Source organism: Mesoplodon densirostris, chromosome 3 (genome assembly GCF_025265405.1).
Source record: "Mesoplodon densirostris isolate mMesDen1 chromosome 3, mMesDen1 primary haplotype, whole genome shotgun sequence".
Taxonomy (NCBI): Eukaryota; Metazoa; Chordata; class Mammalia; order Artiodactyla; family Ziphiidae; genus Mesoplodon; species Mesoplodon densirostris.
Window position 1 is genome coordinate 43,531,720 of NC_082663.1, and position 20,540 is coordinate 43,552,259.

The window sequence follows — 20,540 nt, forward strand, 5'->3', positions numbered from 1 at the left end:
CTTCCCAAAGTCTGACCCCCAGAAACCATAAAAGATAATAAAATAATCGTTGTGTTAAGCCACTAGGATTTAGGGTAATTTGTTACATAGCAATAGATAACCAGAATAAATACCATAAGTAGAAAACTTAAACAATGAAATATGGTTGTAGTTCATACAAGAAAGGCAATGAAGAACTCTAATCAGTCAACCTACCTTCAAAGTAAAGACCTTGACCTTGTATTATGGATAAATGTACAATTTAATTTTCAGTTGAAATAAAATATTTGCAATATATACGTATCATATCTTATGGTTACCTACCTTAGTATTCTTTTTTAAATAACCATTCAGCTACACCACTGACGGGGCTGGATAAGAGGGCTTTTTCAGTAAACACAAAATTTTGCATATAATTTGAAGAGGCTGAGAAATTCTCCTGAGCCCATGGACCCCAGTTTCATCATAGAATATTTTTATGTTTTTTAGAGAGTATCTTTATGTTTATTAGCAATCATTTTCTTCAATACCCTACTTCCAATTAGCTTTTACTATAAACAAGCTGTTTTGGCAAAACTAGAATCTCCATCATGAGAGAAATCACACAGACGTCAACCTCTGAGTCTGCTGCTGCTCCTGCTATACTAGTTGGCTAGTCAGTGGTGAGTGTGAAAGTATTTACACTAGTGACTGTTCTTATGATTCCCCAGGTAGTAGCTGCCACAAGGCTTGGCTTGCCCAGGTTTCCAGAAACTCTTAGTTCAATTCAATGTATTTCTGATAAGACATCTAAGAATGTAAGCAGCTCTTTCCAGGAAGCAGCTCTCTGCAGATCTTTTGTTTTGTCACTTCAGCAAAACTATATTTTAACTAACTTTACACCAGATGCCCCATGCTTAACTAACCTCCAGCCCAAGCACACCTTTCAAAACTGTTGGATTTATTACCTTGACTGCTGTAGGTTGGGGTATGACGTTTAGCGGGTGACCCTGTGCATTCACACCTGGATCATGGGGCCATATAGTCAGCAGTCCGTCACTACAGCCACTGGAAAGCAGCCTGCCACCCGGCGACCACTTCAGGGCACACACAGCTTGCTTGTGGTGAAGAGTTCCAACATGGTGCTGGGCTACCCGAACATCGTGATGATAAACACGGCCCAGTCTCGACCCACTGCCCAGAGGTAAAGGGGCAGGTTTAGGACAGAAAACTTGAGCCCTAATGCTGCATAAGCATAACATGAAAGAAAGTATTGTTCAAACCCCTGAAAGACCCCTTAGGACAGATTCAAAACACAGACATTTCTTGAGTTAATAAGGATGGAGTATTCTGGCTGGGTGATTCTTCCCACAAGTGAAATAGATTTGCCTGGCAGAGTTTCAAAACTGGATATTTAAAAGATATCTTTTGATAGATAACTCTAATGGCTTTAATATGATGCTTTAAAGTTAATGGCTTTAACTTTAATGGCTTTAATGCAGGCATGGAAAAAATAAATTTAAAAGATTATCATATTTTCCCAGATAGTAGTTTATGTACTGAACCCAGGAAATGTTACTTTTCTGGAATTCAGAATATTTCATATTATCTCAACGAAATGGCATATGCGTATGATATATGTGTTAGACATAAAAATGTATTATTTCCTTTTTCTATTAATCTACAGATCTACTATTAGTTTGCTCATGCTACTGATATCTAAAAAGAATATAAAACTATCTGAATGTCCCAGCAAAGTGCAATATGATTAAAAATCACTGGATAATGTCTCCACTCTCAGTGATTTGGATCCAAATGATGATAAAAGTCCTATCACACAAAGATAATGAACTCTTTCTGGACTGGTTTTCTCCAAGGAGAAAGGAAATAACTATCTACAATTATTTCTGAGTTTCTCAAAGTGCAGTATCAGATTTTTAAAAACTACTTAGGCATAGCCCTGATAGCATTTTGATGAACAGTATGGACTCTGTGGCCAGACCACCTGGTTCGAAGCCTGGCTCTTCCCCTTATGTTAAACATGTGACCTCAGGCTGGTGTCTCAGTTTACTCCTCAGAAAAAGAGGGTGGGGGGATATAAACCACTTTATAATGTCATTGCAGGGATTAAAACGCAATTACACTCCTAAAGAGTTAGCACATTGCCTGGCACAGTGTATTCTAAAATGTTAGCTGCTATGATTATAAGAAAGTATTTGTTCATGTTCCTCATGGATAATGAAACTAAACTTAAGCAATGTAAATAGATTGTAAAAGGAACTCGAGTATAGAATTGACCTAACTACAACAACTTCACAGGGTAAATACTTAGGCCAATATAAGGGCAATTTGCTTAAGTAGTTTTAAGTCTGGCATATAATCGCAAGGTATTAAAATCTCAAATTTACATCTGTGCTACTTAAAGGAATTGTAAAAGGCTTCAAATTTTATTTAAATTTAAATCTACTTTAAGAAATACAGTATGAAGATGAATGACTATTATTAAATACGTATTTAGACCAATTATGTAGGCTCACAGGGACAAGTCGCTTAACTTTCCTGGTCAAAAAGAAGCAGTTAGGGCTTCCCTGGTGGCGCAATGGTTGAGAGTCCGCCTGCCAATGCAGGGGACACGGGTTCGTGCCCCAGTCCGGGAAGATCCCACATGCCGCGGAGCAGCTGGGCCCGTGAGCCATGGCCGCTGAGCCTGCACATCCGGAGCCTGTGCTCCACAATGGGAGAGGCCACAACAGTGAGAGGGCCCACGTACCGCAAAAAAAAAAAAAAAAAAAAAAAAAAAAAAGAAGCAGTTAGATGACTAAATCAGTAGTTCTCAAAAGTGATAAAGTGTCAGCATCACTTGGGAAATTAGAAATGCATATTATCAGAACACCCCAGACCTACTGAATCAGAAATTCCCAGAATGAGAACAGTAATTGGGTTTTGAGGAGCCCTCCAGGGATTCTGACAAACTGTCAAGTCTGAGAATCACTGAACTGGTTAATCTATGAGGTTCCTTCCAGCTCTAACCTCTGTGGGTCTGTGAATTGGAAATGTGCCCCCAGAAAGCTTAACATATTCCAAATTAGTGATACTGATATCAATAAATACCCATTTCAACAAAATAACTCTCTAGTAGGTATTACTTGGTACAGAGAAACTTTTCGCTTAAACAGAGTTTTACATTTTATCTGAACAATCTAATGAATCCTGAACATCACATCTCAGTATGAGTACATGCTTTAGGCACAGAGCCACCATGGTACACGTGGCCACTGGACCACTTATAGCACCAGGTCTGAATACCTGACAGGTAGGATCATAACTGTTACTAATAATGTCTGCTTTGTTTTACTTTGGTTTTGGTTTTAAATATTGTAGTTCTGTTCACTCAGCACCCATAGTCAATTGGTGATGCAAATATAATTGGTTCCAGTAAGACACTGCTCACCTGCTAAGGATGTAGTTATTCCAGCTTAGAGCCCCAACTACTGACAAATGACCAAGCATATTTCTCAGTCGCTTTTTAGTGACCACATCCCATAACTGAAAAAAAATGAACAAGCACGGTTATGTAGCATTTTCACAACCCACGGTCTTCTCAAAGGCCTGATAGCCAACTAGTGTTGATATAGCCAATCCTTATGCTAAGTGAAAGTTCAGCACCTCTAACCCTAGTCAGCAGTTTTCAATGCTGTCTGCATATTAGGATCATTGAGGGAGCAGGCTATGGGTGCTAGCCATTCTGATTTAATGGTGGGAGTAAGAGCCTGGGCATATGGCATTTATTTTAAAGTTCTCCAGGTGAAGTCAATGGGCTGCAAAGGGTTGAGAATCACTATGACACTTCTAGTTCCTTCAAACTGTGGGAATTCCAAACCTGGAAATTCACCTACAGTTATCAACAAATAAAATTTGAGTGCCTAGACACTTTGTAAAGTCAGGAATTCTATTTACTGCTAAGAGACTCCTTTTCTGCCAGCTATAAATGATATTCTGACTCATATTAGGAATGAGAACTTTGGCATAAGAAGACATCATGACATAACCCTCATAGTATCCAGTATCATTACAGAGATGAGAAAACAGTAGAGCCATCTGTGGCCCTCCAACGTCATTGAACACCTGAGCAATATTGTTTACACTATTGCTAATAACAACAACAACAATAATGGTACAAGAGAAATTAGATAGATTGATGGAAACTTGGTAAGCTCCCATTTCAGAGAGACTATTAGAAAAAAAAATTCACTCATTTTAAGTAACTCTACTCCTGATCATGGCTTAAGGTGAGAAAGGAAGACTGGAAGGTTGTTTTCTTCTCTCCAAAGTCCTAAAACTGGGGATCTCATAAGTCCAACTTTAGTCCGAGAGAAAGAACGGGGTCGGGGGGGCAAGGAAATGTGACAGAAAGAAAGCTTGTGTGAAAAAACTAAGCAGAGTATCCCTACATCCTCATTAAACACCATTCAGAAAAGACCCCAAATGGTATATCCTCTTACTCCCCATAGCTTCAAGTACCACATCTACTATAGTTTCTTTATTTTATAATAAGCTGCTCTTAAAAGTCAATCTTAGTTATCTAGCAACTATACAGAACACATTATGAGAAAGAAAAAGCTGTCCAGTACTTGCACTTCTCCCTCGCTGGTGCCAACTGCCAGGCAGGTTCCCTCTTTTGTCCAGGACACAGAAGATATATAGTTACAAGTGACACTTAAGTCTATATTTTCAATCCTATTGTGATTATCCCCATTCCAGATGTATACAGAAGATCCAAGGGCTATAGCAACAAGATTTTGCAAATTCCAGTCTAGGATATTCAGATCTATAAGAAAAGCATTTCAAATTAGGGTGATTACACAGCCAAATAAAAATATTTCCAAATAACTTTATTTATAGGTAGAGGAGAAAGATTGATAACTTCCCTATGGTCAGCTGGAAAACAGAATCATGGATCCAAGCAGACCATGAGAAGTTCAAAAATGAGAGCTGGAATAGAATCTTGTATCAAGATACACAGTGTAATAAGCAATAACACTTAACATTTATGCTCTTATATACTTATTTAGAGGCATTTAGAAAACAAGGCAGTTTCATCTACCATTATAAATATAAATGGATTTCATCTAACAGATCATTAAAATTTAAAAACATGTAATTCTTATGGAGACATCCTCAGACCTAGAATATACATATGGGAGACGACACCATCATTGCTAATCAAAAGGCAACCCAATTACAGTATATCTAGAAGAGGTGATCTCTGGCTTATTTATGATATCTAGAAGTTCTTAGTAGTATTCTCTATCTTACTCTATAAAAATCATATGACTGCTCAGAGAAACCATATTTATATGACCACATACTAAACTGTACCCTATCTTATTTCCTATAAGACAGAAACTCCTATCCTGATTGACACATATCAGTACAAAACTCTGAAGCACACCAGTTTCACTAGAGCAGTCTAATCCCCTATAACTCATCCTTCCCACTGATGCAAACTACAAACTCTGAACAAAATTCAAACAACAAATACCTGAGAACTCTGGAAAATAAGCAAAAGCAGGTAAGCCAAGTAAGGGAGTGAAAACTTGGAGAAGCAACCTGCCCAGGGGTGAGTTTTCCATTTTTTTCTTCACATGGCTTTACCCTGAGGGTGGGTCCTGATCATGGAGTAACACCAGCAGCTCAAACTCTGATAGAAAGCCCACCATGTTGCTAGTCAAAGAAACCAGAGAAAGGAGCCTGAAGTGGCCAAAGTGTGAGGAGAAAGCCTGGGAGGGATGGGAGGGGAGCCACAGAAAGGCATCCTCTAATTGTGAGTGTATAAACCCACACACATCTCAGCCTAACCCCAAATTGTGTAAGTGCAGGGAAAATTCAAATTATCCAATCTAAAGAACATGGAGGAAATGTAAAATAGATAGCTAGTGGGAAGCAGTCGCATAGCACAGGGAGATCAGCTTGGTGCTTTGTGACCAGCTAGAAGGGTAGGATAGGGAGGGTGGGAGGGAGGGAGACGCAAGAGGGAAAAGATATGGGGATATATGTATATGTGTAACTGATTCACTTTGTTATAAAGCAGAAACTAACACACCATTGTAAAGCAGCTACACTCCAATAAAAACGTTAAAAAAATAAATTAAATAAATAAAATAAAGAACATGGAGGGAAAAAAATTTTAAAGAAATGGACAGAACCTCAGGGATTTGTGGGATAATATCCAGAGATCTAACATATGTGTAATTGGAGTAAGGTCTTGGAAGCAAGAGAGCAAGGTTTCAAATGAGTTCTCACCAGAAACCATAGAGGCCAGAAGTCAGTGGAACATCTTTAAAGTGCTGAAAAAATACATCTGACAACCCGGAATTCTACATCAAGCAAAAATATCATGATAAGGGTAAAAGAAGTCTTTACCAACAGACCTGATCTGCAAGAAACACTAACAGAAGCTCTTGACTGAAAGGAAATTATATAAGAGGGAAATTTGGATCTTCAGGAATGAAGGAGAATGTTGTAATTGGTAAATATTTGGGTAAATATAAAGGACAATTTTTTCTCTCTTAAAATATTTAAAACACAAATACATATGCCTTTTTAAAGTAAAACTTAACGGTGGTGGAGTTTTCAATGCATGCAGATTTAAAACATAGACAACTGAAGTAACTCTCCCAAAAAAGTTGGGGGCTGGGGAGACACATGTGACTGCAAGATTTTTACATATTGTGTGAAATATGCAACAGTAATTCTAAGTAGACTGAGAAAGTTTAGATTGCATTGCAATCCCTAGAGCTACAACTAAGGAGATATAGCCAGAAAGCCAGTAGATCAACTTAAATAGAATAGAAGTCAAAAAGAAAAGACGTCCAAGGAATGAGACTTGGTGCATCCCAAAATTTAGGAGGCAGAGAGATAGAAGAGAAAGAGAAACCAGCAAAAAATGACTAAGAAAGAGTGAACAGAAAGCTAGGAGGCAAACCAAGACAGTGGGATATCAAGCAGGAGGGAGTGACCAACTGGCTCCAATGTGGCTGATAGAGTTAAGTAAATGAACTCCAAGAAGTGACTGCTGGATTTAGCAATGAAGAGTTTTGGGTGATGTTTGGAAGAGCAGTTTCAATGGAATGGTGATATTTAAGAACTGACTAAAGCGGATTCAAAGACAATGGGGAGAGAAATAAGAAATTGTGAATATAGACATCTTTTGACAAGTTTTGCTGTCAAAGGGAGGAGACAAAAGGGGTTATGGCCTGAAGGGGAAGTAGGGACAAAAGGTTTTTGTTTGCTTTTTTTTTTTTTTTTTTTTTTGCGGTACGCGGGCCTCTCACTGTTGTGGCCTCTTCTGTTGCAGAGCACAGGCTCCGGACGCACAGGCTCAGTGGCCATGGCTCACGGGGCCAGCCGCTCCACGGCATGTGGGATCTTCCCGGACCGGGGCACGAACCTGTGTCCCCTGCATCGGCAGGCTGACTCTCAACCACTGCGCCACCAGGGAAGCTCTGTTTGCTTTTTTTTCAATATGAGTGTTGTGCTTTTTAAACATCTCTTGAAATGAATTCTTCAATTTTCATTAGTCATGGCAATAAATTCTCTTAGAGAAGAAGGTATAGGAGGAGAATGGTAGGAGAACTGTTCCCTTTAATGATTTTGCTTTTTCCTGCTCATTCCTCTCTGTGAATGCTCCCCAGAAGCAGACCTCTTCCCTCTGCTCCTTTCTCTCTCACCAGGAGAGCTCACCAGGGCTCTCGGCTTCAATCATACTCATCTGACCTACACTCTAGCCTTTCCCCTCTTTCAACTACAAATCTCATTTCTAATAACCTGCCAGAAACTCTTGTATATCTCACTGTCTCCTCAAGTGTAATATTGCAAGAATAATCTTCCCTCCTCACACGACTTCTCCTGCTAACTTGTCTTCTCAGTGACACCATCCTTCCCCTGCTTCAAAACGTGGAATAATCTTAAACTTGTCCCTCTTCCCATATAGTTTTCCTCATGGAGAGAAAACAGTCCCTTACTTTTTGGTAGCTCTCCTGCTAAATGCACTCTGCATACTCTGCCATGAATTTTCCTTTGATATTTCTCCTAGTTGAGAATTCCCACAACAAATCTAAAAATCTACATCAGGATTTGAAATATATCCATAATCTGCATCCACCTCCTATTCACCAGTCCCCAGTGTATCCTCTTCATTGCCATTAATTACCATGAATTACCAACATCCTGCCTTTGTTCATGCTGCTCACACCACTGAAGATGCTCTACCTTCGCTCTTCCACTCCTCCAAGTCCTACCCATCTTTTAAGATCCATCTCAAGTTTGAATGTCTCCACAAAGCCTTTCTGAACAAATCTAAAGATCAGCAAACTACTTATAGTCCTTATAACTCCTTAAACCCCACAATTTATTATTTATACTCTACATTGGCATGTTGGTAGCAGGTCAATGTAGGTTAGTCCCATCTTCCCAACTAGATCACAAGCTAGTGACATAAGAAGAAGCTGGAGACAAAGAGCCAATGTGGTTGTTTGATAAGATTTATCCATGTTTAAAATATAAGCAAAAAGAGTGGATATATGTATATGTATAACAGATTCACTTTGCTGTACACCTGAAACTAACACAACATTGTAAATCAACTATACTCCAATAAAAATTTTTTAAATAAAAAATAAAAGTTGTGAGTGTAAATAAATAAATAAATAAATAAAATATAAGAATAAGAATAGGCCATGATTTATACACTTCATTCTTCTTTTTAACATCTTTATTGGAGTATAATTGCTTTACAATGGCATGTTAGTTTCTGCTTTATAACAAAGTGAATCAGTTATACATATACATATATTCCCATATCTCTTCCCTCTTGCATCTCCCTCCCTCCCACCCTCCCTATCCCACCCCTCTAGGTGGTCACAAACCACCTAGCTGATCTCCCTGTGCTATGCAGCTACTTCCCACTAGCTATGTATTTTACGTTTAGTAGTATACACTTCATTCTAATACAGTAAAATGTAATGTGTAGTTCTTGTGCCTCACCAAGACCAACAATACCCATTCCTGAACATGAAAATTCCACAATGAAAAAACCACTATATTAACCATATTTGGATGGTACACCATTTAAGCATGAGGCACAAGGCCATCTGGTTCTTCCAGAATAAAATTTCAAGTTTATGCCAGAGCACAGAATACATTTTGTCATTTCAACTTTTCAATTCTTGATCTAAGCAATAACTTACAATAGTCATTTCGAAGAGCGGTAAGATGAATCTTCACCTCTGGTTGGAGTATGGAATAGTTTATATCACTGAACCTTTGAATGTGGAAGTATTCATCTCTGACTCCATCACTGCAGCCTACAAGAAATGAACAGTTCTACATTACAATCCTGAAAACAAAATCTTTATCCTTGCAGGTATTAAGAGATAAGGGGGTGAAAAAAAAAGTGGTCATCATGATAAAATTGAATTATAAGTTTCAGGGGGAGGAAAGGAAGAAAAAGACTTCAGTATTAATTTAAACAATTTTTTAAAAAATATTCAATGACATTTTCTAATAAAAAGCACATGAATACCAGGCCTAAATGTAATGACAGATTTTGTGGGGAGCACACAGAGACACTACATCATGCTTTGAATATTTATTCCGTCACTTAAGATTTTAAAACCAAAGTAATGTTCACATATCCATGTATCTATAACATCAACAATTATCTAATAGACCTAAGCCCTACTCTGAGTCTTTGTCAATAAGACTGTTGAGTCATTGACTTTGGCTCTTTCTCTCACTGTTTCTGTACCAGAGCACACAGAGTTACTTTTGGCTAGTGTTACCCATGACTATCTGAATTCAAGGTTATATATTGTGCTCAGTTTTACTTCTCATCAAATGACCCCACTAAGACTAAACCACAAGCCACTGTCTTTTCATCTTTCCAACCACTTGGCTTGTAATCAAACTGAGAATGACGTGATCAACAGGAAATGAGCCCACCCAGGTAACTTGTGGTCCTACAACCACATGGCTTCTAATAAAAGAATGAGAGCTTCACAATGCTATACCAAGAAGCCAGAGTGTTACTCATAGTTGCAACGTTAACTATGAAAACCTGCAGTTGTGGGCAGAACTACAAGGTTACTAGAAATACATACTCAAGCACTGCTGATAAAGGTTCAAAAAAAAAATCAAGTACAAACTTCCAGTTACAAAATAAATGTCATGAGAATTTAATGTACAGCATGTATGGCATCTTTGAAAGTTGCTTAAAAAGTAGATCTTAAAAGTTCTCAACACAAGAAAAAAATTCTGTAAATATATCTGGTGACAGTTGTAAACTAAACTTATTGTGGTGATCATTTTGCAATATATACAAATATATCATTACATTGCACACCTGAAGATAACATAATGTTCTATATTAAAAAAAAAAAGCAATACCCAAAGAATCAACAAAAAACTCCTGGAACTAATGAGTGATTATAGAAAGATATAAGATTAATATACAAAAGTCAACTGCTTTCTTATATACTAGCAATAAGCAATTGGAATTTAAAATTAAAAGCACAATACCATTTATATAAGTACCTCAAAAATGAAAAACTTAGGTATAAATCTAACAAAATATGTACAAGATCTATATGAGGAAAACTACAAAACTCTAATCAAAGAAAAGCTGAGTAAATGAAGACATATTCCAAATACATGGATAAAAAGACTCGGTATTATTAACATGTTAGCTCTTTCCACCTTGATTTATAGATTCAGTGCTATACCAGTTTAAATCCCAACAAGTTATTTTGTGGACACTGACAAGCTGATTTTAAAGCGTATATGGAGAAAAGTCAACACAATATTGAAGGAGAAGAACCAAGCTGAAGGACCTACACTATCTGACTTTAAGACTCACTAAAAAGCTACAGTAATCAAGACAGTGTAGTATTGGCAAAAGAACAAATAGATCAATGGAACAGAATAGAGAGCCCAGAAATAGAGCCCCACAAATACAGTCAACGGATCTTTGACAAAGGAGCAAAGGCAATACAATGGAGAAAAGTTAGTTTTTTCAACAAATGGTGTTGGAACAACTGGACGTCCACACGCAATCTGGGGAAAAAAATAATCAAATCACTTTGCTGTACATCTGAAACTAACACAATGTTGTAAATCAACTATACTTCAATTTTAAAAAATGTATCTAAACACAGACCTTATACCCTTCTCAAAAATTAACTCACAATGGATTGTGGACCTAAAAGTAAAACACAAAGCTATAAAACTCCTAGAAAATAACACAGGAGAAAATCTAGATGTCCTTGGTTTGGGCAGTGACTTTTTTTTTTTTTTTTTTTTTTTTTTTTTTTGGCCACACCACACAGCTTACAGGATCTTTGTTCCCCGACCAGGGATTGAACCCGGGCCCATGGCAGTGAAAGCACCGAGTCCTAATTCACTAGACTGCCAGGGAATTCCCTGGCAGTAACTTTTTAAATACAACACCAAAAGCATGATCCATGAAAGAAATCACTGATATGCTGGACTTCATTAAAATTAGAAACTTCTGCTCTGCAAAAGACATGTCTAAAGAATGAGAAGATAAACCACAGACTGAGAAAAAATATTTGCAAAAGACATATGTGATAAAGGACTGTTATCCAAAACATACAAAGAAACTCTTAAACCTCAACAATAAGAAAACAAAAAACTCAATTTAAAAATGGGCAAAAGATCTGGACACCTCACCAAAGAAGATGGCAAATAAGCATAAGAAAATATGTTCAACATCATATTTCATTAGAGAATTGCAAGTTAAAACAATAAGGAGACACCACTGCACATCTGTTAGAATGGCCAAAATCCAAAACACTGACAAACACCAAATTCTGGCAAGGATGTGGAACAGGGGCTTTCATTCATTGCTGGTGGGAATGCAAAATGGTACAGCCACTTTGGAAGACAGTTTGGAGGTTTCATATGAAACTAAATATGCTCTTATCATACAATCCAGAAAACGCACTCCTTGGTATTTACCCAAGTGAGTAGAAAGCTTATGTCCACAGAGAAACCTTCACACAGATGTTTATAGCAGCTTTATTCGTAATTGCCAAAACGTGGAAGCAATCAAGATGTCTTTGAATAGGTGAATGGATAAATAAACTGTGGTACATCCAGACAATAGAATATCATTTAACGCTAAAAAGAAATGAGCTATGAAGCCATGAGAAGACATGGAGGACACTTAAACGCATATTACTAAATGGAAGAAGCCAATCTGAAAAGGCTACACGCTGTATCGTTCCAACTAAATGACATTCTAGGAAAGGCAAAACTATGGATACAGTGAAAAGTTTGCCAGGGTTAGGGGAGGAGGGAGAGATGAATACGTGAAGTACAAAGGATTTTTAGAACAGTGAAACTACTCTACATGCTGTTATAACGGTGGCTATGTGTCATTACACATTTGTCAAAATCCATAGAATATACAACACCAAGAGTGAACCCTAATGTAAACTATGGACTTTGGGCAATAACAGAGTGTCAATGTACGTTCATTGATGATAACAAATGTACTATTCTAGTGTGGGATGTTGGTAGCAGGGGAAGTTGTGCATGTGTTGGGGCAGGGATATAGGAGAACTCTCTGTATTTTCTGGTCAATTTTGCTGTGAACTCAAAACTTCTCTAAAAAATAGGATGGATGGATGGATAGATTGTAGACAGATAGATAAATACATAGATACATAGAGATAGATAGATCTCCTAGGATAACAAGATAATACAGGTACATTCTTTCTGCCTTTATAGAATATACAATTTCTATTCTACATCAAATCTTCAGCATGTTACAGAAACACAAACTTGTTGCTGATCAGATCAGAAGAAATGGGAGAGCTAAGGTAAGACGTGTCCCCAGATATTTTACTTTGCTTTTAAGAAATTATAACTCTAAGAATAAAGAAGTAAAGGATAAGTTTCACTCATTCATCCAACTGTACATTCCCAAATCTCCCAAAAGAATGTTCAGCAGGCCTTAAACTTGTTGTGCCTATTTTTATGCATCTAACTCTGTTTTTGTCCCTTTTATACTCCTGGGAAACAGAGGCATGAAAAATACACATGCACAAAGTTATCTTATCCCAGAGGGAAATTTAACAGGCAAGTTTCCTTGGCATTTATGAGTTGAACCACTAGTTCTCTTAAGTTTCTCTCACAGAGCTAGGCTCCTAATGAATTATTTTCCAACCATGATAACAATCTCATGAATGACACAAAGACTTCCAAGATGGAAAGAGGAAGTAGGAAGGAGAACACGTAGGGTGCAGGGTAAATTTGACTTCAGGAGCACTAAATGCAGCATGGAAGGAGGACTTTCTAGAAACTGCCACAGTAGCAATATCTCCCCACTGTATGGCTGCAGAGTCGCCCTGATGCACACATGACATCACCACCCAAAGATTTCTACCAGCTTTGGCCCCAATAGGTATACTTACAAGTCACAGGAGGAGCCTACTGTGAGGTTTCAGAGTCTTAGCAAATATGGGTGAGGTATGAAGAAATACTTTATATGCACAGCACCTGGATAAAATTTGTCCCAGTGACCCACTTGCCTAAGAGTAGTTACCTGGCTTATGTGGAATCTGTTTCACACTTTAAATCCCCTTAAAAGAATTAAGAACAGAGACCTTCATAGAACATTCCTTTCAGTTAGACTCTGCTTCCAACAGCCCACCCCTTCAAACCTTCCTCAGTGCTGCCACCAAAGTCATCTATCTAAAGCAGAGCAACAGACTTGCAAGTCAAGTCAGAAGAATGGCCACATAAGTGTATTTCCTCTGCCTCCTATTTTCAACCTCACTAGAATGACAGCAAATGACTTTTTTAAGGTGTGAAGATATAAGAACAAAGAGTATGGGAGTGAAATAGCAGTAAGAAGACATTACAGTAATTTTCTGCAAAATTAATAAAGGTTTGATAACTGACCAGTAGGAACATAAGAAATGACCCTCAAGTGCCTATAGAGGGGGCATGGTGAAGAGAAGCAAGCTGATTTGTCTTGCAGAAACCCCACAAGGGGTCAGGGCTCAGAGGCACAGGGAAGGTTTAGAATGAGATGAGTTTGGTTATAAGACTGTCAAGTTCACACACACACACACACACACACACACACACAAACACCCTGTACACACACACAAGTGCACATGTCAAAAGAAACCAGATGTTTACTCCCTGAATAAACCAAAAAATGACAACCTCAACTCAAGAGCACCAGCAAAAACAGATAGAGTGAAAATTGTCATAGTGAATTTGGCAGGTCACAGTTCTTTACCTTAGTACTATTTCCAGAACACCACACATTTCAGGAAGCTTTACTGAAGCTTTCTTCACTTTGAAAGAGGGAAACCAAAACTACTGTGGGAGGAGCTAAGCAAAGAAAGACAATTCAGGAAGAACAGCAATCCTTCCAAAACTGTATGGGAAATTTTTTCAGAGAAATAAGAGAAAATAGTATATACATGAAGCATGAACAGGATGCTGGAAAGAGAGAAAGAGAGAAGGAAGGAAGGAAGGAAGGAAGGAAGGGAGGGAGGGAGGGAGGGGTATAGGGGAGAGAGAGAGTGAAAGAGAGAGAAAGAGAGGCCTGACAGTGTCTACGAAACTTTAAAATTAAAACTAGGATAGCCAAAATAAAAAATTTAATCGCAAGGCTAGTGGACAGAATGCGGTAACCACCTACAAAGTAGAAGAAAAAGTGAGATGAAAAATAGAATAGAAGAAAATAAGAGAACTAATCCAGAAGGACCAACAATTATGGTCAACATTTCAGAAAGAAAGAAAAAAGAAACAAAGGTGAAGAAATTACTAAAAAATATTTCAAGAAACTTTCCAAGAATTAAAAGACATAGGTCTCCAAGACTGAAAAGATCCACCAGTGGGCTTGTCAGTTATAAAGAGGTTTTTTTTTTTTTATTCTACACGAAGATTTATCATCATGAAATTTTAAAACACTAATGATAAGAAATTTTTCTATGTGCATTCAGAGAGAAAAAGCAGGTGGCATACAAAGGACAGGAAGTCACAACATCATATAACTTCTCAGCAGCAACAGTGGATGCTAGAAAACAATAAAGCAATACATTTTTTCACAAAATTCTGAGTGAAACTAGAATCTGTAGCCAGCCAAACTATGAATCAGGAGATCACCTTCCTCCCCACGGATACACCAGAAATACAGCTACACGTGGAACAACTCCTACAGAACACCTACTGAACGCTGGCAGAAGACCCCAGACCTCCCAAAAGGCAAGAAACTCCCCACATACCTGGGTAGGGCAAAGCGGAGAGATCCCCACACAGAGGATCGGTGCCGAGCGGCACTCACCAGCCCGAGAGGCTTGTCTGCTCGCCCGCCGGGGCGCGCAGCGCAGGAAGCTGAGGCTCGGGCTTCGGTCAGAGCGCAGGCAGAGGACGGGGGCTGGCGGCGAGAACTCAGCCTGAAGGGGGCTAATGTGCCACAGCTAGCCGGGAGGGAGTCCGGGAAAACTCTGGAGCTGCCGAAGAGGCAAGAGACTTTTTCTTCCCTCTTGGTTTCCTGGTGCGCGAGGAGAGGGGATTAAGAGCGCTGCTTAAAGGGGCTCCACAGACGGGCGCGAGTCTCGACTGAAAGTGCGGAGCCCAGTGACGGGCGTGGGACGCTGGGGCTGCTGCTGCCGCCGCCAAGAAGCCTGTGTGCGAGCGCAGGTCACTGTCCACACCGCCCTTCCGGGAGCCTGTGCAGCCCGCCACTGCCGGGGTCCCGGGATCCAGGGGCGGCTTCCCTGGGAGAACGCACGGCGCGCCTCGGGCTAGTGCAACGTCACGCCGACCTCTGCCGCTGCAGGCTCGCCCCGCACTCCGTGCCCCTCCCTCCCGCCCGGCCTGAGTGAGCCAGAGTCCCCGAAGAGGCTGCTCCTTTAACCCTGTCCTGTCTGAGCGAAGAACAGACGCCCTCCGGTGACCTACACGCAGAGGCGGGGCCAAATCCAAAGCTGAGACCCAGGAGCTGTGAGAACAAAGAAGAGAAAGGGAAACCTCTCCCAGCAGCCTCAGAAGCAGCGGATTAAAGCTCCACAATCAACTTGATGTACCCTGCATCTGTGGAATACATGAATAGACAACAAATCATCCCAAATTGAGGAGCGAGGAATCAGTGCTGTGCCTCTGAGGTGGGAGAGCCAACTTCAGGACACTGGTCCACAAGAGACCTCCCAGCTCCACATAATATCAAACGGCAAAAATCTTCCAGAGATCTCCATCTCAACACCGGCACCCAGCTTCACTCAACGACCAGCAAGCTACAGTGCTGGACGCCCTAAGCCAAACAACTAGCAAGACAGGAACACAACGCTACCCATTAGCAGAGAGGTGGCCTAAAATCATAAAAAGTCCGCAGACACCCCAAAACACACCACCAGACGTGGACCTGCCCACCAGAAAGACAAGATCCAGCCTCATCCACCAGAACACAGGCACTAGTCCCCTCCACCAGGAATCCTACACAACCCACTAAACCAACCTTAGCCACTGGGGACAGACACCAAAAACAACGGGAACTACGAACCTGCAGCCTGCAAAAAGGAGACCCCAAACACAGTAACATAAGCAAAATGAGAAGACAGAAAAACACACAGCAGGAGAAGGAGCAAGATAAAAACCCACCAGATCTAACAAATGAAGAGGTAATAGGCAGTCTACCTGAAAAAGAATTCAGAATAATGATGGTAAAGATGATCCAAGATTCTATTTCCCAGATCCAAAATCTTGGAAATAGAATAGACAAAATGCAAGAAACAGTTAACAAGGACCTAGAAGAACTAAAGATGAATCAAGCATCGATTAAAAACTCAATAAATGAAATAAAAAATACTCTAGATGGGATCAATAGCAGAATAACTGAGGCAGAAGAACGGATAAGTGAGGTGGAAGATAAAATAGTGGAAATAACTGCTGCAGAGCAAAATAAAGAAAAAAGAATGAAAAGAACAGAGGACAGTCTCAGAGACCTCTGGGACAACATTAAACGCACCAACATTCGAATTATAGGGGTTCCAGAAGAAGAAGAGAAAAAGAAAGGGACTGAGAAAATATTTGAAGAGATTATAGTTGAAAACTTCCCTAATATGGGAAAGGAAATAGTTAATCAAGTCCAGGAGGCACAGAGAGTCCCATACAGAATAAATCCAAGGAGAAATACACCAAGACACATATTAATCAAACTGTCAAAAATTAAACACAAAGAAATCATATTAAAAGCAGCAAGGCAAAAACAACAAATAACACACAAGGGAATCCCCATCAGGATAACAGCTGATCTCTCAGCAGAAACTCTACAAGCCAGAAGGGAGTGGCAGGACATAATTAAAGTGATGAAGGAGAAAAAACTGCAACCAAGATTACTCTACCCAGCAAGGATCTCATTCAGATTTGATGGAGGAATTAAAACGTTTACAGACAAGCAAAAGCTGAGAGAGTTCAGCACCACCAAACCAGCTTTACAACAAATGCTAAAGGAACTTCTCTAGGCAAGAAACACAACAGAAGTAAAAGACCGACAATAACGAACCCAAAACAATTAAGAAAATGGGAATAGGAACATACATATCGATAATTACCTTAAATGTAAATGGACTAAATGCTCCCACCAAAAGATACAGATTGGCTGAATGGATACAAAAACAAGACCCATATATATGCTGTCTACAAGAGACCCACTTCAGACCTAGAGACACATACAGACTGAAAGTAAGGGGATGGAAAAAGATATTCCATGCAAATGGAAACCAAAAGAAAGCTGGAGTAGAAATTCTCATATCAGACAAAATAGACTTTAAAATAAAGACTACTAGAAGAGACAAAGAAGAACACTACATAATGATCAAGGGATCGATCCAAGAAGAAGATATAACAATTGTAAATATTTATGCACCAAACATAGGAGCACCTCAATACATAAGGCAAATACTAACAGCCATAAAAGGAGAAATCAACAGTAACACACTCATAGTAGGGGACTTTAACACCCCACTTTCACCAATGGACAGATCATCCAAAATGAAAATAAATAAGGAAACACAAGCTTTAAATGATACATTAAACAAGATGGACTTAATTGATATTTATAGGACATTCCATCCAAAAACAACAGAATACACATTTTTCTCAAGTGCTCATGGAACATTCTCCAGGATAGATCATATCTTGGGTCACAAGTCAAGCCTTGGTAAATTTAAGAAAATTGAAATTGTATCAAGTATCTTTTCCGACCACAATGCTATGAGACTAGATATCAATTACAGGAAAAGAGCTGTAAAAAATACAAACACATGGAGGCTAAACAATACACTACTTAATAACGAAGTGATCACTGAAGAAATCAAAGAGGAAATTTAAAAATACCTAGAAACAAATGACAATGGAGACATGATGACCCAAAACCTATGGGATGCAGCAAAAGCAGTTCTAAGAGGGAAGTTTATAGCAATACAATCCCACCTTAAGAAACAGGAAACATCTCGAATAAACAACCTAACCTTGCACCTAAAGCAATTAGAGAAAGAAGAACAAAAACATCCCAAAGTTAGCAGAAGGAAAGAAATCATAAAGATCAGATCAGAAATAAATGAAAAAGAAATGAAGGAAATGATAGCAAAGATCAATAAAACTAAAAGCTGGTTCTTTGAGAAGATAAACAAAATTGATAAACCATTAGCCAGACTCATCAAGAAAAAAAGGGAGAAGACTCAAATCAATAGAATTAGAAATGAAAAAGGAGAAGTAACAACTGACACTGCAGAAATACAAAAGATCATGAGAGATTACTATAAGCAACTCTATGCCAATAAAATGGACAACCTGGAAGAAATGGACAAATTCTTAGAAATGCACAACCTGCCAAGACTGAATCAGGAAGAAATAGAAAATATGAACAGACCAATCACAAGCACTGAAATTGAAACTGTGATAAAAAATCTTCCAACAAACAAAAGCCCAGGACCAGATGGCTTCACAGGCGAATTCTATCAAGCATTTAGAGAAGAGCTAACACCTATCCTTCTGAAACTCTTCCAAAATATAGCAGAGGGAGGAACACTCACAAACTCATTCTACGAGGCCACCATCACCTTGATACCAAAACCAGACAAGGATGTCACAAAGAAAGAAAACTACAGGCCAATATCACTGATGAACATAGATGCAAAAATCCTCAACAAAATACTAGCAAACAGAATCCAACAGCACATTAAAAGGATCATACACCATGATCAAGTGGGGTTTATTCCAGGAATGCAAGGATTCTTCAATATACGCAAATCAATCAACATGATACACCATATTAACAAATTGAAGGAGAAAAACCATATGATCATCTCAATAGATGCAGAGAAAGCTTTCGACAAAATTCAACACCCATTTATGATAAAAACGCTGCAGAAAGTAAGCATAGAGGGAACTTTCCTCAACATAATAAAGGCCATATATGACAAACCCACAGCCAGCATCGTCCTCAATGGTGAAAAACTGAAACCATTCCCACTAAGATCAGGAACAAGACAAGGTTGCCCACTCTCACCACTCTTATTCAACCTAGTTTTGGAAGTTTTAGCCACAGCAATCAGAGAAGAAAAGGAAATAAAAGGAATCCAAATTGGAAAAGAAGAAGTAAAGCTGTCACTGTTTGCAGATGACATGATACTATACATAGAGAATCCTAAAGAGGCTACCAGAAAACTACTAGAGTTAATCAATGAATTTGGTAAAGTTGCAGGATACAAAATTAATGCACAGAAATCTCTGGCATTCCTATATACTAATGATGAAAAATCTGAAAGTGAAATCAAGGAAACACTCCCATTTACCATTGCAACAAAAAGAATAAAATATCTAGGAATAAACCTACCTAAGGAGACAAAAGACCTGTATGCAGAAAATTATAAGACACTGATGAAAGAAATTAAAGATGATACAAATAGATGGAGAGATGTACCATGTTCTTGGATTGGAAGAATCAACATTGTGAAAATGACTCTACTACCCAAAGCAATCTACAGATTCAATGCAATCCCTATCAAACTACCCCTGGCATTTTTCACAGAACTAGAGCAAAAAATTTCACAATTTGTATGGAAACACAAAAGACCCCGAATAGCCAAAGCAATCTTGAGAACGAAAAATGGAGCTGGAGGAATCAGGCTCCCTGACTTCAGACTATACTACAAAGCTACAGTAATCAAGACAGTATGGGGCCTCCCTGGTGGCGCAAATGGTTGAGAGTCCGCCTGCCGATGCAGGGGATACGGGTTCGTGCCCCGGTCTGGGAGGATCCCATATGCCGCGGAGCAGCTGGGCCCGTGAGCCATGGCCGCTGAGCCTGCGCGTCCGGAGCCTGCGCGTCCGGAGCCTGTGCTCTGCAACGGGGGAGGCCACAACAGTGAGAGGCCCGCATACCGCAAAAAAAAAAAAAAAAGACAGTATGGTACTGGCACAAAAACAGAAAGTTAGATCAATGGAACAGGCTAGAAAGCCCAGAGTTAAACCCACGG

General features: G+C 39.2%; 1 protein-coding gene across 1 annotated transcript in view; it reads right to left on the minus strand.

Moving 5' to 3' along the window:
* The window catches only part of CDC20B (cell division cycle 20B), a 68,808-nt gene that overhangs the window by 13,826 nt on the left and 34,442 nt on the right, over positions 1 to 20,540 (minus strand). The window contains exons 6-9 of the mRNA XM_060091698.1: positions 9,207 to 9,323; positions 4,590 to 4,786; positions 3,410 to 3,504; positions 927 to 1,152 (exon numbers count right to left, since the gene is read on the minus strand). Of these exons, the coding sequence (XP_059947681.1) occupies positions 927 to 1,152; positions 3,410 to 3,504; positions 4,590 to 4,786; positions 9,207 to 9,323 (635 nt within the window). The remainder of the gene's footprint in view (positions 1 to 926; positions 1,153 to 3,409; positions 3,505 to 4,589; positions 4,787 to 9,206; positions 9,324 to 20,540) is intronic.